The sequence below is a fragment of the Ochotona curzoniae genome, unplaced genomic scaffold (assembly GCF_017591425.1).
Source record: "Ochotona curzoniae isolate NIBS_2020 unplaced genomic scaffold, NIBS_Ocur_1.0 scaffold_3835, whole genome shotgun sequence".
Lineage (NCBI taxonomy): Eukaryota > Metazoa > Chordata > Mammalia > Lagomorpha > Ochotonidae > Ochotona > Ochotona curzoniae.
In genome coordinates, this window is record NW_024467114.1 from 35,378,519 (window position 1) to 35,405,150 (window position 26,632).

General features: G+C 43.2%; 1 protein-coding gene across 8 annotated transcripts in view; it reads left to right on the forward strand.

The window, feature by feature from the left end:
* The window catches only part of DGKB (diacylglycerol kinase beta), a 566,350-nt gene that overhangs the window by 298,442 nt on the left and 241,276 nt on the right, over positions 1-26,632 (forward strand). For all 8 annotated transcript variants that reach the window (XM_040964636.1, XM_040964637.1, XM_040964640.1 and 5 more), the window contains one exon: positions 3,416-3,480. In XM_040964636.1, the coding sequence (XP_040820570.1) occupies positions 3,416-3,480 (65 nt within the window). The remainder of the gene's footprint in view (positions 1-3,415; positions 3,481-26,632) is intronic.

Consider the following 26,632-nt stretch of genomic DNA (forward strand, 5'->3'; position numbering starts at 1 on the left):
TTATCAATTTAATAATTTTTTATATGACTTAGACATTTTTTTATAATTTATTAAAAATGAAGCTGTTGCTAGGTTTAGGCAAGCGTAAAACCAATATGAGATTCAATTAACACATCTTCAAAAACTGTATTAATTACTCACCGTTTGACATCTTTTGCTTCCTCCTAGTAACCTGTGTGGTGTAGCATCATTCCAGCTCTAGGGAACTGCCCCTGCTGGGTGAAGCAGCCTCACTGAATCACTATGGCTCTTGGCCTTGACATCGTCTTAAGGAAGTTGTGGCAATCGACAAATAAGAAACCTGCTTAAAAGCACAAGTCTTGGGATGTGTGTCTGAATTCGGTGTTTCACACCCCAGGAAGTAGAGTTAATATTGACTCGAGTTCTGTTCCCTAAGAACTGAATTACATAGAGATAGAAAGGATAAGTTTTATTTATTTTTTTAAAGATTTATTTTTATTATTTTTTTTATTGGAAAGGTGGATATACAGAGAGGAGAGACAGAGAGGAAGATCTTCCGTCCCATGATTCACTCCCCAAGTGAGCGCAACGGCTGATGCTATGCCGATCGGCTGATGCTATGCCGATCCGGAGCCAGAAGCCTCTTCTGGGTCTCCCACGCGGGTGCAGGGTCCCAAAGCTTCGGGCCGTCCTCGACTGCTTTCCCGGGCCACAGGCAGGAAGCTGGATGGGAAGCAGGGCTGCCGGGATTAGAACCATTTTCCATATGGGATCCTGGTGCTTGCAAGGTGAGGACTTTAGCTGCTAGGCTACTGTACCAGGCCCAAAGTTTTTATGATGACAGTTTAGGTTTCCATTATTTGGCCAGTTTTTAGAGGATCCTCAGTGTCCCTGGAACCTGATTGCTGGAATGGTCTGCAGCATTTGGCAGTGCTCCTTCAAGCTCCTTGGGGTGGTGCCAAAGGCAAGGGGTTCTGCTTGAATTCTTGTCCACAGGAGCACCTGCTCTCACGCTCACCAACTCTGTCGCCAGCAAAGCCAGCTCTGTTTTTGTGGCTTAGCCCATTCAGCCACAGGGAAAAGGGTTGCTAGTGTCCCAGGCTCGTTTCCTCGCTGTCTGTGCTAATTGAAGCACTGCCAGGGTATCCTGGAGACAGAGTCACGCAAAGTTTAGCGTGAGCTATTTGTGTGCTGTGTTCATAGAGGTTGACTTCGTTATAGTCCGTCTACTGTGTGGTCTGTACCCCTCTCCTATCCTCTCCCTTTCTTCTTTTTCTCTGGGCTGCCCTGTTTGTTTTGTTCTGGAAACAGTTAGATTTGTTGTTGCAAAACCAGATACTTCCATAGAAAAATTATACTACAGAATGCCTTTTTGTTTCGCCTCAAATTAACAGAAACAAGTTAATTCAGTGTTGTCCTCCCATTGGGTGAGAAATCCTGATCATTCATTTCTTGTATGGATGCGTGTCCCTTTGCTTTTTGTTTTAATTGGTCTGGCATGTGAATGAATGTAATTGGAAGGAATTCCAAATGGTTTTTGCACCAGATTAGGGATAAAGATAAAATAAGTATTTTTGTAAAATTAATTTGATCGTGCCATGCATATACTATGAATAACCCAATTCATATTTTCCCCTGCAATTTCACAGTACAGTAAGACAGCTTCACATTTGTAGATATATTGCTTGTGACTTACTGGTAAAATTTTAGAAAAAGAGAGAAACTTTATTTTTGTTTTGTTTGAGAGTGTACAGACCAGCAGAAGTGAACCATTCTGGTTTTCCTATGTCCTTTAAAGAGCTAGAAAGTTGACTGTATTTATAGAATAAGTGGTGTCTTAGACTATCCAACAACAGAGAATATCTTTGTAACCTCTGTTCTAAGGGTTGAATTGACACATCTATACCTTATGCCTCTTTCATTTGTGATTAATATAATGACTTGCCAAATATGGTGTAGAGTGTCTGAGCGGGATAGAATTACAGGAAGCTGTGCATGGTAGGGAAGACAAGTCGCAGCCACCTGCAGCCATTGGTCCCTCCCTCGTTGTGCCTCATGCTCTGTTATGCACGAGGAGCCCACGTACCTTTTCATTGCAGTCCGTAGACTAATCCTTGATTAGTGTTTTCAATATTCTCTCAAACACACAGCTTCTTTATTTTCTTTGTGTTTGGTTTTTCTTTTTTCTCTGCCGTGAAACAAAATTAACAGTCAATCACAGCAGTAGCTCTTTTCTGTGGAGATGACTGGTAAATATATTAGTTTCGCATTGAATGATTAATCACGTGTGATTGAAAAACAGGAAAATATCTCTTTTCTTGGAATCCAGTTAACTGTGTCAGCATTAGCATGGTCTTGGCTTGGAAAGCGTGGATCACAGTGTCCCACCAGACTTTGAACATTGAGTATAATTCCTGTCACATAGAGAATCTTTGAATGCATTCCTCAAAAGTAGGAACATTTCCATAGGGTTCCGAATTGGGATATTTGGATGTCTCTGAACCAAGTTGTGTTTGTCAGCAATTTACCAAAAGTGTTTTCCTGTTGATTGTCTCTATTAAGCAAACTCTATCAGAAAACTGCCTCTGGTTTGGACAGAACAATCAGACTTGCAGTCAGGAATTATGCTTACGTAGCTCTAATCAGTTTGAGGCTGGAAAATGCTGACTAAGCATTTCTCCACTTAGTTCGTCCTTGTAATTCCAATTTTGCCATGTTTTCAACTAGTATTTGACACTTACAGTCATATGTGCTATCTTAAACACTTGGAGCATGGAGCTACAGTCAGTTACCAAAGGAGGGGTATAAACTAAACAGGAATCTGTCCCTGTATGGAATCCGGAATGTATTTGATTACATTGACTGCTGATATGGAGCAGGAGGTGATGTTGCGGCCCAGATGGTCACTCAGCCACTCACAAGCCTGGCGTTCCACATGGAAATGTCGCACCAGGTCCTAGCTGCTCCTTTTCCAATGCAGCTTCTTGCTCAGGAGCAGGAGATGATGGTGGAAGAAGGCCCACGTGTTTTGGCTCCTCCCTGATCCCCACCTTTGTAGTTGTTGCCATCTGAGGAGTGAAGCAATACATGGAACATACATTTATCTCCTCTTCCTTCCTTCTTCTTCCCTTCCCTTACTGAACCAGAGTTTCTTCCCGGTCTCTCACATGGGTGCAGGGTCTCAAGGCTTTGGGCCGTCCTTGACTGCTTTCCCAGGCCACCAGCAGGGAGCTGGATGGGAAGTGGAGCAGCTGGGATTAGAACTTGCGCCAACATGGAATCTCAGTCATGTAATGCCAAGGATTTTAGTCACTAGGCTATCTCGCTGGGCCCTGTTTCCCATTTCTTGATGTTCTTGATGTTCTGCCTTTGAAATGAAAAAATGTGAAGTCAGTCTGTATTTCTGCCAGATATCAGATGCACAAACAGTCTTGTTTTCTGTTTGCTCCCTCAGGATGCCTCTATTGCACATCGATTTCATATCATGCGAGAAAAGCACCCCGAGAAGTTCAACAGCAGGTAAGGAAAACAATGCATCATCATTTAGTGACTGTTGATGAATCCCGCCCTAAGAAAGCCTCTGTCTGGCGTGTGTCTCCACCTGAGGTAGGCTCAATATGTGTGTAAATATTTAAAACAAAAACCAAATGCCATTTTCCCCTTTAGGTTTTACTGGGACTAAAATGGGGAAAACAGCGCGTTCATCTCTGTCCCATTCGCCTATGCTGTATAAAATAACTTCATATATAAGTTGAAAACAATGGCTTATTAACATATTTCAGGTGTCTTTACACGCTGTTGTGTGGCTAGCAGCCGTCGGTAACTGTAAGGAACAGTAGGCGCCAGCGTTGCTAAAGCCAAGTGAGTGTGCCCTGCGCAGGCCTCACACACACGCTCTGCGGTTCCAACTCCATCCCACAGGGCCTCATTCAGTGTAGACTACACCAGAGCAAGGTCAATGCCGTGCAAAACTCTTAGCACTGTTTCCTCTTTGTGAAAAGCCTTGACAGACAAAAGTGCTTCTCCCCTAATAGCAACAGGCAGGCGTGTTTTCCTCTCCGAAATGTGAGCCAGTGATGACCACAGTTGCTGAGGAGAATCGGGAAGGCTCTGGCTCTGTAGCTTTCCTGTTTCTGGGGTAGGTGACTCCCCAACTCATGACAAGAAGCGAGTTACCTATTACCCCAAGTACATGCCTTTCTAGTCCATTCTGTCATGAAGTCGTAACTTTGTTGTGTTATATGTGGTGTCCAAAGCTGCAGACTTGCCCTGCCTGCTCCAGGTCGTTTATTCCACAGTTGCTCATGAGAACTTCTGCATTAGCTTCATTTTTGTCATCCGCTGGTTCACTGGCTTACCTTTTCTTCCTTCAGAGTCGCAATACATAAAGCACTATGAAAGGATGTTTTCACACTTGCTCTAGATTTTTCTGAACTATCAATTGATATATGCTGTGTTACGTAAGAAATGTCACAACAAATACTTCCATGTTATTGAAATCCTATCTGATGTTTCGTTACACTTACCCATTTAAGTGATTTGTAAAACAAGTAAATACTGATTTCCCTGACGTATCATAGGTGTGGTCTTGAGTTGTTTCTCAGCTTGCAAACTATGAGTTGTGACTTTTTGGGTTGGCTTATTCTCTCCTGGTTCACAAAAGCAAAACTTACTGAAAGAAAAAAAGTGAATGTTGTGTATGTGTGTGATCATATAATATCCTTAGAAAGTTTCTCAAAAATATAATTGTTTGCTTCTAGATAAGTGGAATGAGTGTGAGTGTGTGTGGTTTGTGTTTGTGTGTGTGTGTGTGTGTGTGCGTGTGTTTTGGTTCCACTTGAATTTGGCTGCAAGTGGATTACAAAATGAAGGCAGATCAAATTTTATTACATTTTGGAACGTAGAGGTTTTTATTACATGTGAAGCAAGCAGGTATTTTTATTTGATGTGATTTAATTTCTGTGACACCCATAGAATAAGTTGAATTCATAAGGAAATCATACTCAGTGTATAGATTTCAGCATCTGCAGCTCTCGAATATTCTAAAAATGAAGGGGTGACTGTTAGTGTGTGTGAGGGTGTGAGGAACGAATTCGTGTGGTCTGTGCATGACCAAGTGTCAGTGCGCAAGGCCTTCATGAGATGGCAGGTGAAAGGATTAAGAGAGCATGAAGAGAATCGCTTGGAAAATGCAGCATTTGGTGCTCCAAGCTGCAGTTGGGTAGTCTAGAATCCCACTCAAGGCTTTACAAGCATCAGATGCACAACCAGCAGAGGCTGAGCAGTCTCCGTGGCCTCACGCCACTGCCCCAGGTAGGGCGGGGAGACGGTCCCTGGCCCAGGAGAAGGCGTGCTGAGGGCTGTGCTGGGGAAGAAGGGAGTGCATCCACGCGGGTAATAACCAAGCTTGACAACCTGCACACCTGTACAGAGGCCAACGTTTATGTCTTCTTTGAGGGCCAAGGGAAAGGCTCTTTTTATGCAGAATACTTTTAATTCTTCTTAATAATACAATTATTATTCATATCTACCCACTTATTTTTATTATCACTGCCACTTCATTATATTCAGCATTGTCTAACATGTGGCTAAACGCCATTGATAGTAATGCATTTTTTAAAGATTTATTTATTTTTATTACAAAGATATACAGAGAGGAGGAGAGACAGAGAGGAAGATCTTCCATTCAATGACTCACTCCCCAAGTGACCGCTACGGCTGGAGCTGAGCCAGTCTGAAGCCAGGAGCCAGGAGGCTCTTGCAGGTCTCCAATGCGGGTACAGGCTCCCAAGGCTTTGGGATGTCCTCCACTGCTTTCCCAGGCCACAAGCAGGGAGTTGGATGGGAAGTGGAGCTGTTGGGATTAGAAGCGGTGCCCATATGGGATCCCGGGCGGGATCAAGGCGAAGACCTTAGCTGCTAGGCCACTGCCTGGGGCCCAACAGTAATGTATCTGTCTATCTCAGTATTTGTATCAGCTGTAAAACTGTATCTCATTGGAACATCTTTGTGGCGGTGAAGCATGAAAGCATCTTACAAATAAGTTCCAGGAATGTTTCTCTTGAAACAATGATAGCAAAAAATGTCACCTAGAATGTCACAAAGTCATATGTTGGCTATTGGCCAACTGTTTGTTTAGTTTTTTTTTAAAGATTTATTTGATTTTTATTGGAAAGGCAGATATACAGAGAGGAAGATCTTCCGTCCAATGATTCACTCCCCAAGTGAGCGCAATGGCTGATGCTATGCTGATCCGGAGCCAGGAGCCTCTTCTGGGTCTCCCACGTGGGTACAGGGTCCCAAAGCCTTGGGCCGTCCTCGACTGCTTTCCCAGGCCACAAGCAGGGAGCTGGAAGGGAAGCAGGGCTGCCGGGATTAGAACTGGTGCCCATATGGGATCCCGGGCGTGCAAGGCGAGGACCTTAACCACTGCGCCACTGCGCTACTGCGCTGGGCCCTTGTTTAGGTTTTTAACACTGAAATTCTGTAACTACCAAGTCAGTTACTCATGTATGTTTCAACTGATAAACTTGTGGGTTGTCTTTTCTCAGAGTTCCAAGAATTTATCTAACTTCCCAAATCATAAAGCATCGTGTTCAGGACTTGAGAAATTTCTGGTAAATTTACTTGAGGAAGACACGTTGTAAGCAAACGTACAAGGGCAGATGTTCCGATTTTAACATGGAGACAGGCTCTGCCGTAGCATGCGTTCATATTTCCAGGAATTTGCGAATGGATTATTTTAAGTGTCTCTAATAATGGCATTTCAGATCAGATCTCTTGTCAGAGTAAATCATGTGCCATTAATATTATCTTCTAGCATGCGCACCTTGAAATTCATTTATATTTTAGAGAACCTGATGTTTCTAACATTATCTTAAGGAAATTAATTACCAAAATATAGTGCTGCTGCTGTCTGTACGTCTTCGGACAGAAATTGAAGGAACTGGGGAAGGTAATGATTTTTCCGGTGCTTAACAGTGGAGAGCTTTATATCGGATCCTTTCCAAGTTTTTCTCTGAATCTGAGTTAACTGTTAAAAGAAAGCATACTTTTCAACATTTAAGCTTTAAGATCTTCCTCAAAAGCGAATTTAAGTAAATATGTTCAGAATGTTAGACTCAAGGTGAAACTCTTTAAGGTACTTACATTAATGTGCTATAAAGTCCTCGATTGCATAACATAGTCTTACTTAAATACCTGCTTTTTGTATACATACACATTATATAAATCAAATTTGTATGTATGGTATATATGTGATATTATATATATCATATATAATCTGATTTGTGCTCCTAGAGTATACCACTCCTAGTTCTGTTTAGAAAGAAAAAATCTAAGTATACTGCATTTACAATGTTGACATTAATGAATGTTCACCTATACCGCTGACAAAGATGTCCGTCAGAATTGTGAATTTAGAAAAAATTGCAAAATGTTGCTAAACTCCATGAATAAATTAAGAACTTGCAATTAACACACAAAATGGAATTGGCTACAGCAAAACAGTGATGATCCTTCCACCCTTTTTAAGAATTGTAATCATAGCACTTTTTTCCAAAATTCAATGCAGATTCTCAACATATACCACTTTAAAGCATTTGTTGTTGTTTTGTAATGAACTCAATGTAGCAAGCACTGACCCCTGGAGACATAGTGATGTCACTTCATTGTGTCCCTACAACTTATATGAAACTAATTCTGACTGGCTGAGTGTGACTAAAAGCTTTTTCACCCTTCTCGTGGGGGTGTGGATGTGGGTCAATTTGGCGGTTTGATAATTTGCTGCTTTTTTTTTCCCTTTAAGGAATCTATAATAGAAAATGAAAATTCATTTGCAAACTTAAGTTAGGCATTTCAGTTCATCTCTGTGTGATGGCTATCATCAACTTAGGGCAGAAAGAATCACAAATTTGGACAAGTTGCTTGTGTATATTTCAGAAAAACACTTTTTCTATTGGCAGTTCTGGCCTTTTGGGTGGGGAGGAGTTATTGTATATTTTGTGATGTGATGGAACAGAATCCTCTTTCTGCAGGGGGTTTTAGTAACCACAAGGAGTTCAGAATACAATGGATACTCAATAGATACTTATTCATTCAAATATGTATTATTTCATGCTCTACTGGTCTTCCAAATATCTTACCGCTTTTCTAGTCTGTGCTGTCAATAGTGCATGAAATTGTACCAGAAAAATTAGGGTTGCAACATGTTGAAAATGATTCTTAAGTTTATCTAACTGCTTTTCAGACGCTACAATATGTTTTTAGTTGTCTCAACCTTTATGTGCCTAACCTCCAGGTACCTGAAATGTTAATCGAATTCGGCAACATAAACCTATAAGCACCAATAATAAGCAAATGTACTTGCTCATAGATTAGTTTTGTGATTCTTGTTATCCTTATAGATTAGTATTAAGTAATTATCAAGCAAGTATTAATATCCGTCTGAGGCTAGTGTTTCACTGAAGCCTAAACACAAGGTGTTATTCTGATACATTGATATCTTAGTTTTGCACACCTGTGATGTTAGTCATATGCCAAAGTGAAACCATTCGATTTTTATAAATGATATCAGGTTGGAGTTATTTTATTGAAGTAAGTACTTTATTAGAGTAGCTTTTATTCATATTGATTTTGAAGTACTGAACCAGTATCATCTATTTTTAAATCTGAGTAGTGTGTGTGCGTATGTATTTGATGAAATGGTATGCATGAAGAACTACAATCACCAAGTTAAGAATACTGAACTCAGGGCTGACATTGTGGCGTAGTCAGTTAAGCTGTCACTTGCAGTACTAACATTCCATATGGATGCTGGTTCGAGTCTCAGTTGCTCCACTTCCAGTACAGCTCTCTGCTAATACACCTAGGAAAGTGGCAGAAGATGGTCCAGTGCTTGGGCCCCTGCACCCACACGGAAGACTGGAAAGAATCACAGCTGCTGCCAATGCAGCTGTTGAGGGAGTGAACCAACAATGAAAGGTCTGTCCCTTTGTCTCTCCTTTTCTAACCCTGCCTTTCAAATAAATAAATAAATAACTAGCTTCATGAATATAGAAAGAAAACCTACAGGTTTCTGATTTCTCCTTTAATGTCACAAAGTAAAAAAAACCACAGAGATACAACGTTGTTATTTTCAATTAGATAAGATCTGACTGTCTAGAATGAAATAGACGTGAGCTTAAAATTGAAGGTTTCAGAAAGCATGGAAAGCTGTTGAATCAGAACTATTTTATTTCTTATGTAAAGCACTCCTGAGGAATTGTTCTTTTGATTCCAAGAAGATGAATTTCGGGAACATCAAAGCATTAAAATTAGTATAATGTATACTAGTGCAGTATTTAAATAAGTATATGAATATAAATGCATTCTCATGTGTACTTGATCTTCTGTAAGAAATTTAGTTACACATTTAATATGAAGTAATTGAAAATTGTCCTCCAATGAATCATGCACCCATAGGGGGAGTTTCGAAAGGTCGCGGGAAACTAATGTGATCTTTTAAAATGTTTATTTCTTTTCCTCTGTTTGAAAGGCAGAGTGAATGGATGAGAGAAGCATATTACTTCCCTGTCGATTCCCTGCTTCCTTGCAGTATGAGTAGCCTAAGAATCCCTGATGGGGTCCCTGCGGCCTGCTGGCCTGCTGTGGGTCTGGGGGATTCCTGGCTCTGCAGGCCCTTTACTAAGGAATTTCATAGAGCTGAGGGGCATCCCACAGGATGCTGAACCAAGCTCTGAGGGTGTTCCTGCCCGCAGTGCCAGTAACGTGGATACAGTGAGGAAGGGTGTGAGGGATGATGCACCGACTGGAGCCAGTCATGGTGGAAGTCTCCCTGAAGCCTCTCTCAGAGGCCTCCCTTTTTTGCCTCCTCTCTTGACCTTTCACTTACTTCTTGTTTACTCTTTCCCCACACCCTCATTAGCGCATATTGGATACAGCTGAGACCAGGTGCCTCTAGCCCCAAGCCCACTCCCTGTAGTGCTTGGCTTAATGAGTGCTAGTCAACTCCTTAGCCCACAACATGAGGGTACTTAAGGAAACTGAACTCAGGGTCACAGAGAGATCTTAGATGTGAGAGGCTGTGTATAAACTGAGGAAACCTGCGGCATGGTCCAGCGGGGAGAGCGGGGGGGCCCCCCTGAATTCTGAGAAACACATGCTTCCTACTGTCCTTACTTGTCTTTTACTTTAGACAAGGAAGAAATGTTTATTTCTTGTTTCTGTTTGCAAAATACTTACATTTTATTATTTTCATGCAAATATCTTATATATAGATTTTATTTTTGGTTTTGTCTTTTGATTCCCAATGTTTATATTATTACTTTACATGAATTTGCAAGTGCGCTATGCAGAAATTTTGAACACATGTGTACATAGGCATCCATACCCGCTTCCCAGGCTAACAAACAGTCAGATTTGTAAAGTAAGCAGAATAATTCATACAGACCCCCAAGAACCCCCAAAGTAATCCAGATTGCAGTGTTTACTTACAGGGAATACTAAGAAAGCAACCTTTGAAATAATTTCTACTTACTGTTCCCTCTTCTATGTCTTCCATAGAAACTTTTGGAAAAGGTTCAAAGCAGAAAATAATTAATTTCTTAGTCCTTAGAAGCTGATAGCAAATACATTTATATATGTAAAATAAAGATTACTCATGGGTATGAGTGTATAAACAAATAAATGTATATTAATCAACTTAAAAGGAACAAAGCAAAGATAACTTTGACAATAGCTGAAATTATTTCCAAGAATACTATCCTTAATTTATTAATTGTTTTATATTAAAAACACAGGCTCTTGTCGGCTTTGTGCTCAAGCTTACTGCCTCGCTTCCCTTTGCCCCTTCTGTGTCTGGGCTGGCAGGAAGTCTTAAATTGATGTAACAAAGGGCTTCCAGGGGCAGGGGCTAATGAGGCTTTGATCTGGCTGATATCAGGGACAGACCTTGTCCCTCTGGTTTCCATAGGTAATGTATAGGCTGCCATTTGGAATTGATGCAAGTGCAGTTGTTTTCTTAACATGGACAAAAGTCAGTGCCGTATGAATTAGTTAATTTAATGGGACGTTCCCTGGACAGTCCGTTTTCTAATAGTTAGAGTTTGCTCTATCCATAATTCAATAAAAGCATTTTTGATTCCCCTGTGATAAAGTCAGTTGATTCTTGGTAGAAAGGATCCCAGGAACAGTGTGGAGGACCTCATTGTTAACAGTTCTGTGGAAGGACGGATTAAGGATAAGCTGCTTTGATCTCGACTCTTTCCAGAGAGGTTAATCACCTCATTATAAGGTAATCTTACCTGGGCAGAAATCCCTTGGCGTTGCTAATTGGAACGAATCAGGCTCCGTTGCTTCGGAGGTGCCTGGACATGAGTTGCTGATCCCTTTCTCTCGGAGTACACGCGGTTACACAAGTCAATTGAGCATTGTTTACCTCATGAACACGTTAACTCTAAAATATCAGAACTGGGTCGCTGATTTACTGAACAGAAGCACCCGGCGCCCTCACACACATTGCTAGTGAAACAGAAAGCAGGTGCCTTTCCTTATACGGAATATTTGTGAAGTTTTGGAGTGTGTTTTCACTTTTATGTGGGCAGTGCTTTCACACAATAGGGGCCCTTCCCCAAGTGACTCTTGTTTTTTCTGTTTGTTTGTTTGTTTTAAGACTTATTTATTTTTATTGGAAAGTCAGATTTACAGAGAGAAGGAGAGACAGCAAGATCTTCCATCTGCTGCTTTACTCCCCAGGTGGCCGCAAGGGCGGCCTTGCCTATCCAAAGCCAGGAGCCAGGAGCCAGGAGCTTCTCCCAGGCCACAGCAGGGAGATGGAAGGCAAGTGGAGCAGCCGGGGTATGAACTGGCACCCAAACAGGATGTGATCCTGGCTAATGCAAGACGAGTAATTTAGCCACCAAGCTAACGTGGCATTCCTGTAAGCGACTCTTACATTCCTATGTGTTGATATGCAGTAACTATAAAATACAAAAATATTTTAGTAGGTATGTTTCTAATGCATATTAAAAGCAGAAATATAAACCTTAACTGTACAGTTTTCATTTTTTTAAAGATTTATTTATTTTTATTGCAAAGTCAGATATACAGCGAGGAAGAGAGACAGAGAGGAAGATCTTCCATCCAATGATTCACTCCCCAAGCGGCCTTCAATGGCCAGAGCTGCACTGATCTGAAGCTTGGAACCCAGAGCCTCTTCCAGGTTTCCCACACGGGTGCAGGGTCTCAAGGCCTTGGGCCGTCCTTGACTGCTTTCCCAGGCCACAAGCAGGGAGCTGGATGGGAAGTGGGACCACTGGGATTAGAACTAATACCCATATAAGATCCTGGCATGTTCAAGAAGAAGACTTCAGCCGCTAGGCTACTGTGCCGGACCCAAATTTTTAACTTATTTTCTCACAATTAACTTAGTTTATCAGATTTCTGTTTGGACTTTGATGAGATGGTCCTGGAAATGCCATAACATTTGCCTTTTATATTTTGTTTGGCAGACAGTAATGGCGTCAGGAACACATTGTTCAGAGAATAGGCAAGGAATCCTAGTCACAAGAGCTTCTTAACAAATTCTTTGACTCCATATAGCATTCTGTTTCCTCCCGTTTCCAAAACCGCCTCTGCTTCCTGCAGGCCTCACTGACAGCCTCCTCAGCCCTTCAGGAGTCCCGAGGGCCCTTCAGCAGCAAGCTCACGTCAGGTTTGTTATCTTGCTGTGGCAACATCTCACTCCATCTCAGCATAATGAATCGCTTGTAAAACCTCCATTGTGTGATGTGGGTGGGGCAGACACAAGCCGGGACTGGAGATGACTTCTGTGACCAATACAATCCGGGCCTCCCTCATGCCACGGTTGGGTGTTTGTGGCTGAAATCCCACAGGGACAAGCTTACTGTTGGCGCCGATGCTCTCAGCATACCTGCTTATTTGCAGCTTTTCCTTGAGGCCTCGGCTTTCCAACAGGATAGTTAACAGGTTAGCTTATCTGCAAGAGCCGGTGCCCCCCCAAGGGAGCAGACCGAGGCTTTGGCTGAGTTCAGGCTATCGCGGGCTTTTCCAGACACAAAGGGAGAGGCGTCCTTGCGCAGTGCATTGGATAGCAGCCCCTGGGCCTTGGGGAGGGGTGAGAGCAGCCTGTGCCCGGGGAGATTGGATGCAGCGGGGTAAGACCCCATAGCGCACAGCGTCATCCATAAGGGCTCCTGTGAGCAGGGGCGGCTCTCCTCACCTGGAATCTCAGGACTGTGTTCTTGAGTCTGTCCTGGGACTGGCTCTGGCCATTTCATGGGCTGATACCTGCTGAGTAGCCACTTCCTAAGGCCATTTTAGGATTTTCTTAGAATTTGTGGATGATTAATAATTTGAAATACCACTTGGTGTGATGTTAATTACTTCATATGTTTTGATTGACCTGCCTACCCTGTTACCGGAAATGCCCGGTGGGGTCTTTCCTCACCTTAGTATAGAAATAAAAAGCTGGGAATCTGTTGCAAACAGAAAAGTTTATTTGCGAAGGGACCAGGTGAGCAGGGCAAGGGGAAGGGAGAGGGAAGGGGAAGCACCTCTGGAGAGAAGGCCGGGAGGTGGGGTGCCTCTGGAAAGGGGAGGGAGAGACAGCAAAGGTTTGAGGAAGGGTCTGGGGATTTTAAGTGTTCCCTGACCCCTCCGTGTTGGGCCGGGAACCTACAGGTAAGATGTACCCCGTCGGTGACCTCTTTATTAGTTAGGAAATGGGTGGGCAGCGCTGGTGCCGCCCACCTGAAGGTGTGGCCAAGACCTCAGCAGGTCTGCTTGGTCTCAGAGCCCTTTCGTTTTCCAGACCCCACTTGAGCACGTGGGAGCGCATAAGCAGGACCGCGCGCCTCAATGATGTCAACCCAAAGGCGGTTGGAAATTCCGAGCAGTTTGAGAAGCGATTCGAAAAGATCACAGTTCTGGCTCTTGGACATCATGAAGAGGCCTAAAGCATGAGACTTGTGTCATCATTGTGGCTGACAACCATAGTCTCTGTGGTTGATCCAAAGCTATAGAAAAGCTGCATTTAAGATCATGTGTAAATATTTAAAGATTCATTTATTTTTGATTTGGAAGACAGAGTGGGGACTGGGCCAGGCCAAAGCCTGGGTAACAGGATTGAATCCAGTTCTCCCGCATGGGTAACAGGGCCTGGTACGTGAGCCACAAATGATGCTTGCCAGGAAGCTGTATTTGGGAGGGAATCGGGGAGGAACCTGGACCCTTCACTGTGCAGTGAGAGTGTCCTGACACTGCAGGGTCCTACCTGCTGGGCTAACCCCAGGTCTCCCATTCGACTTGGTATTTTTATGAACTTGACTACTCTACATTCCTCCATAGAGTAAATCAGTAAATTATGCCTATATAATAAGTGGTTCTGATGAAATAATCAACTTACTCTTTTTCCATTTATTGTCGTAGCTATCATTTTATGTTACAGTTCCATAGGTTCTGGGATTTCCCCTGTCTCTCCCCTAACCCACCCCCTGCACTGAGTTCTCCCATATCATTACAACAGCGTAGTTCCTCATACACAGTCATAGCTCCGTCATTGCGGACACGGACAATGGCAGAGAGCCCAGCATCCCATTGGCAAGACACATGGAACAGCTTCCCCGGGAGTCCATCCTTGATCCGGAAGTAGAGATGCACACTGCACTGCATCCTCACAGATGGACATGACAGTCTCCACTACACTCACTATACATCTGTCCAAGTGAAAAGCCACAAAACAAAACCAACAGCAGGAAGAATAACAAAAGTTTACAATGCCATGAAGTTAAATAACATGTCACTGGAAATGATAGTCTCTATGACACAGTTGCTATACATCCTTTAAATGAAAAGCCACAAAGCAAAATCAACAACAAGAAAAAATAGAAACTGAAAATGCCATGAAGTAACATGCTACTGAATGACTAAGTTGTCACTGGAGAAATAAAAAGGAAATCAGAAACCATCTTGTAGAAAATAATGCTACTGTATGATATATGAGTCACTGAAGAATTTAATGAGAAAAAAAAAAGTGTTTTGAAGAGATGAAACTAAAAACAAAATCATCAAAATCCATGAGGCTTAGTTTCCGCTGATCTTTGGTGGTGAGATGTGTCTCTTTTAGGCAACAGTAGATGGGTTTTGTTTCTTTTTTTTTTTTAAAGATTTATTTTTATTATTTTTTTCATTGGAAAGGCGGATATACAGAGAGGAGAGACAGAGAGGAAGATCTTCCGTCCGATGATTCACTCCCCAAGTGAGCGCAACGGGCCGATACTATGCCGATCCGAAGCCAGGAGCCTCTTCCGGGTCTCCCACGCGGGTGCAGGGTCCCAAAGCTTTGGGCTGTCCTTGACTGCTTTGTTGGGCCACAGGCAGGGAGCTGGAAGGGAAGCAGGGCTGCCGGGATTAGAACCGGCACCCATATGGGATCCTGGGCGTGCAAAGCGAGGACCTTTAACCACTTGCGCCACCGCGCCGGGCCCGGGTTTTGTTTCTTTAATCCAGTCTACTAAACTATGACGTTTGATTGATGAGTTTAAACCATTTACATTCAGGTTTAGTATGAATGGGTGGTGATTTGGTCTTTTGATTTTAACAGTGGGTTGTTAATTGATTTAGTCTTCTGTTGTTATTTTACTGGGATGTTATTCACATTTGCCTTTAGTTTTATATTGCCTTTCAGTATTATTTGTAGGGCAGCTTTGGAAGTGGCATATTCTTTTAACTTTACTGTGGAAGAATTTTATTTCAATTTCAAAGACAAAGGAAAGCTTTGCTGGGTACATTATTCCGGTGCTGACAGTTTTTTGCTTTTAGAATCTGGAATATGTCACTCCGTTCTCTTCTGGCCTGTAGAGTTTCCTGTGGGAAATCAGCTCTGGATTTAATTGCCATTCCTCTATATGTCAATTGATTTTTTTCATGAACACATTTAAGGATCTTTTCCTTATGTTCAATTGAAGAGAGATTGATTTACCATGTGTTGTGGTGAAGATCGCTTTTGGTCAAAATTGTTGAGAGTTCTGTGCCCCTCCTGGGTGTGGTTTCCCAATTCTTTCTCGAGATTAGGGAAATTTTTCCTTATCATTTCATCAAATCTATTTGTAAACCCAGCTTCTCTTTCTGTGCCTTCTGGACTACTTGTAACCTATATTTGGCCTTTTAATAGTGTCTCTTAATTCTTGAATACTTTTTTTTTTTTTTAGCTTGACCCAGCTCTGCTTCCAGTTTTTGGATTGTTTCCCCATTGTGGCAAGAAATATCTTCCAATTCTGAGATTCTTTCTTCTGCCTCTTTCATTCTTTAATTGAGACTTTCCATTGAATCTCTAATTTGCTCTACTGTGTCCTTCGTTTGCAATAATTCAGCCTGATTTTGTTTCAGTGTTGATATTTCCTGTGTAATATATTGCTTAAATTCCTGCCTGTGCTTTTCATTGTTGATACGAAGCTTTATAACAGAGTTTTGAATTCTGTATCCCCCATTTTGTTCATGTCTAACTCTGAGGTTTACTACTCCTTTGAAGGGAAGTCTTCAGTAAAATTCATTGTTCCTTTGTCTCTTCTTTGGCTCTCGGTCATTGTACTTCTGGTTATCAGATTCTTCTCCTTAGGGCAGGTTTCTAAGCTGTGTCACCCACAAATCTGCAATTTGATTTTACTTATTGTGGTTGGTACACGATGCTTTGTAGTCACTTATGTCACTCCCTCCAGCGAGTTTCAGATCTGGGCTCTTATGTTAGACTTCCACCATGGTCTCCGTAGCCCCTGCTCCTGGCTCCTCCCTCTACCTCCTGTGATCCTGTGCTGTTGCTGCACCATTGTCTGTGCAACGTTTCTCCCACTTCCGGTTACTTTTTTTTTTTAATTTACTTTATTTTTATTGCAAAGTCAGATATACAGAGAGGAGGAGAGACAGAGGGAAAGATCTTCCATCTGATGATTCACTCCCCAAGTGACTGCAGCGGCCGGTGCTGCACCAATCCGAAGCTGGGAACCAGGAACTTCTTCCAGGTCTCCCACACGGGTGCAGAGTCCGAAGGGTTTGGACCGTCCTCGACTGCTCTCCCAACCACAAGCAGGGAGCTGGATGGGAAGTGGAGCTGCCGGGATTAGAACAGTGCCCATATGGGATCCCGGCGTGTTCTAGGTGAGGACTTTAGTCACTAGGCCACGCTGCTGGGTCCTACTTCTAGTTACTTTTAATATGTGCTATTTACATAAGTGCTAAATAAACATCTCTGACAAAACTAGTGATTAAACTGTAAGTTGTACCTGATGATTCTTCTTATCGTGTGTGAAATGTGATTTCCAGTGGTTACAGGCCACTCTCTTAAAATATCATGTTAGCGGGCCTGGCGAGGTAGCCTAGTGGCTCAAGTCCTTGCCTTGAACGCACTAGGATCCCATATGGGCTCCAGTTCATATCCTGGCAGACCCACTTCATATCAAGCTCCCTGCCTGTTGTCTGGGAAAGCAGTCAAGGATGGCCCAAAGCCTTGGGACCCTGCACCCATGTGGGAGACCTGGAAGAGGAAGTTCCTGGCTCCTGGCTTTGGATCGGCTCAGCACCGGCTGTTGTTGCCACTTGGGGAGTGAATCATTGGATGGAAGATTTTCCTCTTTGTCTCTCCTCCTCTCCGTATAACTGACTTTGCAATTAAAAAAATAATAATCTTCAAAAAAAATCATGTTAGCATTATAGCAGGCATCGTTCACAATGATCACACGCAGTACACAGTGTGTTTATTCCTCCTTTGGCTGTGACCTCGGGCTGCTGTGCGGATGGCGGAGCCACAGCATCGCCTCAGTCATGCCAGCTGGTCATCCAGTCCCTGCCGAATGCGCCGTTGGAGGGACTGGCGTGGCCCCCGCAGCCGTCCCTCACAGAGGGCACACGCTGGGTATGGCTGCACCGCGGTCTTCTCTCCCCACTGGCCCCAGCTCCTGGTGGATAGCAGCGGTGTGTTGTCCTCATTTGCATATGTGCAGCCGCCACTCCCTTCTCTCGGGTGCCCACAGACCTGTCACTGAACCAGGTAAGGTACTCGCTTTTCTCTACTGCCAGTCCGTGTCTTTGGAATCACTCACGTTCCTGTGTAACAGCTCTGAGTGCACACAGCCCGAAGGTCGGAGACCACGTGGCTAAGAACTCCCACGGTCCCGCAACGCGAACACCATCCAGATAGCCCCTCCTGCCACGCTTGATTCGTTTCCTTATTTTTCTGTTTATTTCCTCAAGCGTTTATGGTCCCTGCCACACTTCTCACTTCACACGTACTGTTTCTGTGATTGACTCAACAGTTACCTCTTAAACTCCTGTTCATCAGTTAAAAACCATGCTCAGCCATCACCTTCTCTCAGACCCTCCCAGTCGCCATCCTGAAACCTGTTTCTTTCATGTGGTGCTTAGAATACTCCATAGACCAATGTGGATGAGCAGCTATAGAAAAGCTATAGAAATTTTTTTTTCTTAGATGTTGCTTTATTTTTTTTTTATGTCATGATATATCAGAGGCACTCATTATTTAGCCCTAATGCATTTCCCTCTAGTTTTGAGACGGGAGGCTAGGGGATGTGTGGACATTGCGTCATAACACGGGCGTTGATGCTGCCGCAATGCCTGGAACACCTTGCAGGGGAGATTCCCAGGCCCGGAGCGACGTGGCAGAAGGCCGCCAGCAGAGGGCGCGGGCGCACGTGCGCGGTGCGGGGCCAGCCTGGTGCTGGGAGGACGCGCCCAGGCCCAGGGCTGCGCCTGCTGCCCCAGGCACGTCCTGTGGCTCGGTGTCTCTGTGTAGGGAGCTGAACTTGAGCTGCTGGGGAAGGCCAGCCGCCAGACTCCAGAGTCTGCTGTATAAGGTCCCAATCGTAGCGCTGGATGGTGGGGGGTGAAGGGCCGTCTGGGCACGGTGGTCCTGCCCCCTGAGCATCATGGGTTATGAAGGACAGTGTTCTCAGCAGAGCAGATCGTTGAGGCTTTTTCTTAGTGCCACCATTGCTGATGAAGTCAACGGCAGAGTGTCTGACTTTGTACTCGAAATGAAGGCAGTGTCGTGCGTAATAGCATCCCTGTGATGCAGTTCTCAGATTGCTTTATGTTGAAGTCTTTCCTCACATCTGTGATTTAATGATCTTGCAGAAACACTATTTAGCAAAGTTTCCAAACACGCAAGCAATACTGCATTTCCCTCAAGAGCTTTTTCCAAATCTCATATGTTTTAGATACAATTACTATAAATCCCTTTTCTCTGTCACTGAGATAAGAAAATATGGGAAAGTTTATTTTTTTTAACAGTTGCAAGGCCTTTGCTATGCGTACTACTGGCAACAGTCCATTTTAGGTAATTACTTAATAGCATCACTGGTTTTATTTTTATTACCAGAGCAAGCCCTTCTGCATATAATCTGTGATTTAGCAGTCCACTTTACAGTTGTGTACAATAAACACGTAGTGGATCTGTGTGAGGTCTCAGATCTGTTTATTTTTAAAGCTGAGCTGAAGGGTAGTGGCCTCGCATGTTGCACAAAGCAGTTAAGGCTGTTCCTTGTGCTTTACGGTCCAGCACAGTGCGCGGGAAGGGAACAGCCGAGACACCTGTGGGCAGTTAATTTTGATGGCGATCCTGGGCATTCAGTGAAGATTCCAACAATTTTACTTGCAGAAATGGTGATTATTCAACAGAGTGACAAACTGCCACCTGATCGGATACGTTCATTTGTCTTTAAAGCTGTTCTTTGTCCTCTGTAAGAAGGTGATAATTAAGTTTCCCTATTGGAATAAAATAATGACTTCTGTAGATACTTGTTAAAATAGATTCAATCCTCTTTGGAAATGTAAAATGAAATCTGTAAAATGTTTGCCAGTGTGACTGTTAGTTGCCAGTGAGTACAACTAACAAGCTAAATTAATATTACGTCACTCTGGAAGAATAAGAATTGGGAAAAGAATGTGATTGATTACCTTTTCAGGTACAATATTGACATTAGGTTTGCTAGAATAGCTACCTCCCAAACAGCACTCATTCATATCCTGATTTAATTTTCCTGGATCCATCCTGAGTGTGCAATTTAATCCCTGAAAAGTCTCCCAGGATTGCATTGTGTCTGTATATTAACATCCTTAGCCGCTAATGTCGAAAGCTTGAGTCCATATTAGATACTGCAAATGGTTACTTTTTAAGCTCCTATCACACAAAATTAGCTAGATCCCACATGGCAGGGGCATAAAGAATACCACCAGCGTAAGCCAAGCGCTGGAGTTTCCATATCCACATCTAAGTGCTCGGGCTGGCTCCCGGCCCTGCTGCGGGGCTCCCTGCTAAGGCACACTCTGCGAGGTAGGATTCATGACTCAATGCATAACTCCCTGATGACTACCCGGGCGACCCCGGTGCAGTGGCTCGTGACGTTGGTAACAGGATCCCCAGAAATGAAGACACAGGTGTCAGCATGAGCCAGCCATGCCCTTCGAATGAGGACCCTGCTATTGTCCTGAGGTCCCAGGGCCCAGTCTCTCTGCTTTAAATAACCAAAGGTAATTTCCTCTTCGTACAGTTCGCAAGGTATTAGAAACTTTCCTAAATCTATTTCCTGAGCCAAGTTGGAGACTGTTCAGTGCACATTCATTTAAAATACCTTTAAACGTTCTGACTCAATTACTTTTAATAGAGTGGCCAGTGTTTGGTGGAGCTTTGCGTGCACAGCATGAAATGTTGAGTTTTGTTAGGAAACATACAAAATTAGTTCCTGTGCCTGGGAAGTCTCTAGAGAAATATCAGTCGCTGGCAAGCCTTACTGAAGGCCATTTTATGTACGGCTAATGTCATGTGCTGTCCCTGCACTCATTAGGTACAGAGCTGTGACGTAAATGAAGTTAGGGTAAGACATAGGCAAGAAAAATTTGAAAAGAGATTTTGTTGATAATATGCAGAAATGTCACATCTGTTTTTATTCATTCTGTGCTTATTTCTTTGAGGGAGAATTTACACAGCTGTGAAAACCTAGGGAGTTTTGTACAAAACAATTTTGACAAATGTTCATGATTTCACACCAATGAAATGCATTTTATTTTCATTCAGAATGTTCCAAGCCCTGTAGCAATGTAAACAGCAATAAAACTCATATTGAAGTTATTTCTGTGATTTTTAACTTCTCTGCTCAAATGATATAAGCAAGTTTTCTTTGATTCTCACTAAGAAATAGAGCAAATTCTAAGCCGAGTATACAGGGAAAACAAACCCATTGATGAGTTGGAGGTTTGAACTGTGCACTGTGCGCAGGTCAGGCCTGAGATACCTTAGGCCGTCCTCCCAGAAAGCTAAGTTTTGGATTCTGACTCTACTTTTTAGCTGCTCTGAAACCTTGGGTAAATTATGTAGAATTTAGGATTCTCTAATTCATCACTTGTAACGTTAGAGTAGTACTTTCTAGGGTTGTTGAAGATTAAATTAAATTGAATAATGCATGCATTGTGGCTAATGCAATGCCATTTCTACTTCTTTCATTTCCATCAGAATTTACAGTCAGAAGTATCATCTGATTCAAGTACATGAGAAATAGTGATGCTGTAATAAGAATATCCAGTAATTCTCTGAAATATAGAAAAAGCTATCAAGAAGATTTGGTAGTCATTAACTAGCAAACAATGAGATGGATGTTTCTGAAAAACCTTACTGTTTGTGAGTTAAAATCTGAGAACAATTGCACGTGCTATAGCTATATACTGAAAATACTGTCACATAATAAAGGGTGCAGATTCATGTTGCAGAGTCTTATGACAATTTCTGGTTTCAGAAACTACCTGCACTGTGAGCCGGAGTGGTCGTGGAGAGTCAGCTCATGGATCTGCCGTGATTGGTGATGAAAACACAGGCTATGCAAGAACCAGCTTAGAAGTGGTTGCATGGCCAGTGCTGTATGCAGCATAGAGGGTTAAGCTCTCCTTCTGTGTTGACCTCCCATATCCAGTCCAGCTCCCCTGGCTTTCTGCTGGGAGAGCAGGGGAGGATGGCCTCAATTCTTGGGCCTCTGCCCACAAGGGAGACCTGGGGAAAGAACTCTTGACTCCCAGATTTGGTTTGGCACCGCCTGGTCCTTGCATCCATTTAGGGAGTGAGCCAGATTCTCTCTCTCTTGTCTCTCATTCTTTCAAATAGTGAAGTGCATCTTTTTAAAAATTAAGGCGAGTCAAGTCAAGAAGAAAACAGGAATTTGATTGAAACACTCAAGAAATGTCAGAATTAGAAGGTCTTTCCAAATTTAAGACATTTCAAAATCCTACTGCATGAAGAAAGGCAGAGCAACATATAAACACTCGTCACTGTTGCACAATCGGTCGGGTCAGAGATCAGCCAAGTGTGGCCCACACGCAGTTGCAGGCCTTTCTCCTGCTTTGTAGGGAAGAGTTCCCCTGGCTCATGGCCAAGCACGCTGGTGTTTCTGTTGTCTGTGCTGCTTTCACATCGCAAGGGAGGGCTCAGTTGTGATGGAGAACGTATGACTCACACGGCCCCAGATACTTACTATGTGATCTTGACTGAGGACATTCGTCACCCCTGTGGTAAACATAGGACCTGAGCTGCGAGAGAAAGTACCCCGAGATTATGGGTCACTTTACAAAGTAGATGAAAGCAGCGTAGCGTTCAGGTTCTATAAAGTGAAGGGAGAGATTTACACAAAAGAGTGAAACTGGATGAAAGGTTGAAGAAAGCTCCTAAGCTAGGTAGTGTGTTGATTTAGAGAAATCATGCAGAAATTGAGATTGCCAGCAAAATACAGTAATTTCGCTCAGATCCATATGTGCTGTGCAAAATACCCAACTGCGGTAAGCGCATGCAAGAGGCTCCTGAGCCGTTGGCTTGCTTGTTTCCTAGGAATGTCAGTGCATGCTAGAGCCTCACTAGCTGCTGGCTCTAAGGTTGAGGGAACAACAGGCACCCTCTGGAATGCCAAGTCTAGGTGCTTCTGCTTACCAGCTGGGGAACCATGGACAGGCTGGTCAGGTCTCCTTTGGAAAACAACACAGAGGTGGTACTTCCTTCAGAGAGAGGAAATGAACAAAATAAGAATGATAATAATAGCAATACTAAGGGGATTCATGCGTGATAGTGCCTGGTATGGAGCCCTTGCTGCATGTGTAAACCACGCTCTTTTCTTCATACAGGTATCGGTGCTTGTCTTTCCGAACGCTGTGGGTGTGTCCTCCGCAACATGCATCCAGTCACACTCTTTGGGACTGGGTTTTATGTTTCTAGGGCTTGAGTTAAACCCCAGTCAAGGAGTGCCCTTTTCACTGCAGACTGTGAAATGATTTGCAAACAAGTGTGATCCAAGCGCGGCATGCGATAGACGTTTTTTAGGTCCTGAGAGCTTAAATAGAGAATTAAATACTTCCAACCGAAAGATGGAATCTGCAGTGTTAAAGATATAAGATTTATTTGTGCTTTGAAGATAAGCATCACTGACAAATGTGCAGTTGAATGGTTTGGATTTTGCACGAGGGCAGAGTTGCTAACAGATTCTGGGTAATTGCTGGGTTGCCGTTACAGATGAGCAAGACGGTGACCTTTGTGATGGCTGTTTGCACACCGCAATAACATATGTGCATTGCCACGCAGGGCTCCCTTTGTCTGCCCGTGAATGATACTCTGTGTGATCTTGCCATGCTAAGCCCAGAGATGGATGCCGTGCCTGCTCTTTTCACTTTGGCAGGAAATATTGCAAGCATATTGATGGAGATAATTAATATTTTCCAAACAGTCAAAAAACAGGTGTACCTTCCCAAATAATTCCAGATACATTTCAAAACAAACTTGTTGAATGACTTAAAGAAAGGGTCAGAAAATGGAGTGAAAATTCTGTCAAGGCTCTCAACCGAAATATTGTTGGAAAAAAATTATGTGAAAATAATAACTATGGAGAATCGTCTCTGCATCTCCGTCGTTCACCACGTGTCTGCCATTGTGGTAAACCTTCATAGCACTGACACCAACAGTAAGGGAAGTGTTTATGTATGTATGTGTGTGTATGTGTGGATGTATGTATGTGTATGTTTGCATGGATGTATGTGCGTATGTGTGTGTGTGTATGATGTGTGTGTGTGTTTTCATTTTATCCGGGCACTCACAGTTCAGTCAAATTCTCATCTGATACTACCCCCACTATTAACACACAGCGTCCCGTTAGTAAATAGTGTCCCTACACTGAATCTTGTGTTTTTTGTGCTCTAGTTCCCACCTCTTCACCTCTAATTCCTGCTGTGGAAATACAAAGAAAAATCTCATTTTTTAGCACGGTCTGACTTTGGCCCGATTGTTGCTTGGACAGTATCAGTCATGTGAAGATAAGTCTTCCGTTGAGGCAATTAGTGGAAGATTCACAACCAGTCAGGCATTTTTATTAACTAGCATGGTGATACCTGGGTTTTAAAGTCTCAGAAGCATGGGGCAGACACACTGGTGTAGTAGGCTAAGCAGCTGTGTTCAGCATCCACACATCCAGCGTCAGAGCTGGTTCGAGTTCCCTGGCTTCTGATTCAGCATCCTGCAGATGGACTGGGAAGGCAGTGGCCAGTCACCTGTGTGCTTAGGTCGCTGCCAAACCTAGGAGAGATCCAGACTGGAATTCCTGGCTCTTGCCTTCAGCTTGGCCTGCTTCAACTCTGGCATTTACAGCAATGTGACAAATGAGACCTGGTGCCTACAAGATCTCTCAGATCTCTTTCTCCTCCCTCCTGGGATTCCTCCTCCTCTCTCCCTCCCTTTCTCCTTCCTTCCCTCCCCAACTTCCTGTGTGTGTGTATGTCTTTGTGTGTGTCCCTCTGCGTCCTTCACTACTGCTGTGCTTTTTAAATAAATATGATTTATAAAATTAAACAATCTCTGATGAACTTTTTAAATCAAAGTATGCTCACTTAAAAACAACCCACTGCATTGTTTGTGTCCCACACTATGGTACTTCCACTGAACAGTCCCCAGGGGCGAGTTTGGCACCAAACCCTCATCAGAACACTTAACTTGGTTAGATAAACATCTTGATCCGAGAGTCGATGTTAATTCTCTTATTCTTTTGTCCCTCCTATTTCCTTATTGTGCTGGGGCAAGAATGGGCTCTTAATCTCAGGCAATATAGGTGTTGAAGTGGAGGTTAAGTGTCATTGTAAGATGTATAGAAAGCATCTTTTCCTTTGGATTTTTTTAATGGGAAAATATGTAATCTGTACTCAAGAGATGGCGTGCAGATATTACAGGCAATGAAAGTAGTAGGTGGTTATTGTAGCTGGAATGCCTCCCAGAGCAGATGGTTTTTTAGGAGTTTTGAAGGAGAAGAGCAAGGTGGCCTGCCTGGCGTATATTAATTGGGTCCCTGTTCCAAGTGAAGGGGGTGGTAGGAAGAATGTGTGATGTCTTGAGTGGGCGAATGATACAAACAGGCCTAACTTGAAAATAACCTGAAATTTCTGTCTCAGAAATCTTCCAGACAACTCAAAGATACAGTTTCCGCTGCAATAATTGGTGAACTGTGAAGGTATGCAAACAGAGTTAGCACATGCAAAGTAGAACATAGAAAAACATGGTCAGTATTTTCACATTTAACATTTTACTATAACGCTTATGGACCAATAAGAAAAATCAGAAATAGGAAAAACTGTATTGAAGTTGAATTTGTATTTAGAAGGAATAGATGTTGCTAAGCACTCAAGGGAAGGATGTATCTATTTGTAGGCATGAACTCTGAGAAATGATATAGTTTCCATTACTTTGTGTGCCATAGATTGAGTTGTGTCTTCCCCAGGCCCTTGGCATTTGCCATGTCCAGCCACCTCTGACAGGCAGCGTCCTGACTGGAGAACATTCGCTCAGATACATGCACCTGCTGCTGGGACGACTCCGAATGACATTCTATTTTCAGCCTTTCCTGTTCTTTAAACTTTTATCTGCATGTTTTACTCAGCTGAATCTTCTTCTACTCTTTATTTTCTCATTCATTTTCCCATTGGTTCACGTGACAGTGGGAAAGAATACAGAATCTAGCAAATGCATTGTCTAGACATGAATTTCAGCTCTACTGTTCTGTGCTTGGGACCCTGATCAACCCATTTTATTTCCCAATTTCTTAATTTCTTAAGTAAAAAATATTTAGGAAATCATTCCCTGTCAAAGAGGCAGGCTTAATGGTTAAGCTGCCGTCACATGTTAAGTCCCAGACCCATTTTGGGCTCCTTGCTTCCTGCTAATCCGTGCCCTGGACCACAGCAGAGGATGCCTTCAGTATCCAGGTCCCTGCTGCCCGCCCTTCCATGGAGTTCCCTGTTTCCAACTTGGACCTGACCTTTCCCTGGCCCTTCCTGCCGTTTTGAGAGAGAGAACACAATAAGAATAATTAGTAGATGAACGCTTACTCTCTTTTTCCATTTCTGATTGTCTCTAGAAATAAATAGGATACTTTAAAAAGATGACCCAAGAAAGTTGTTGTGAATAGTATCAGGCTGTTTTCAAGTATATTTTAAACATTTTGGGTGCGTTGCCACATTCGTTGTAAGTGATGAAGTAAGGCCAGGCCCGGAAATCTGAGAGCTGTTTGGAATTCCAGGCCGTTCAGCGCCCTCTCTGTAGTCTGCCTCTGCCTTCTGGCCTTTATCAGCTCTG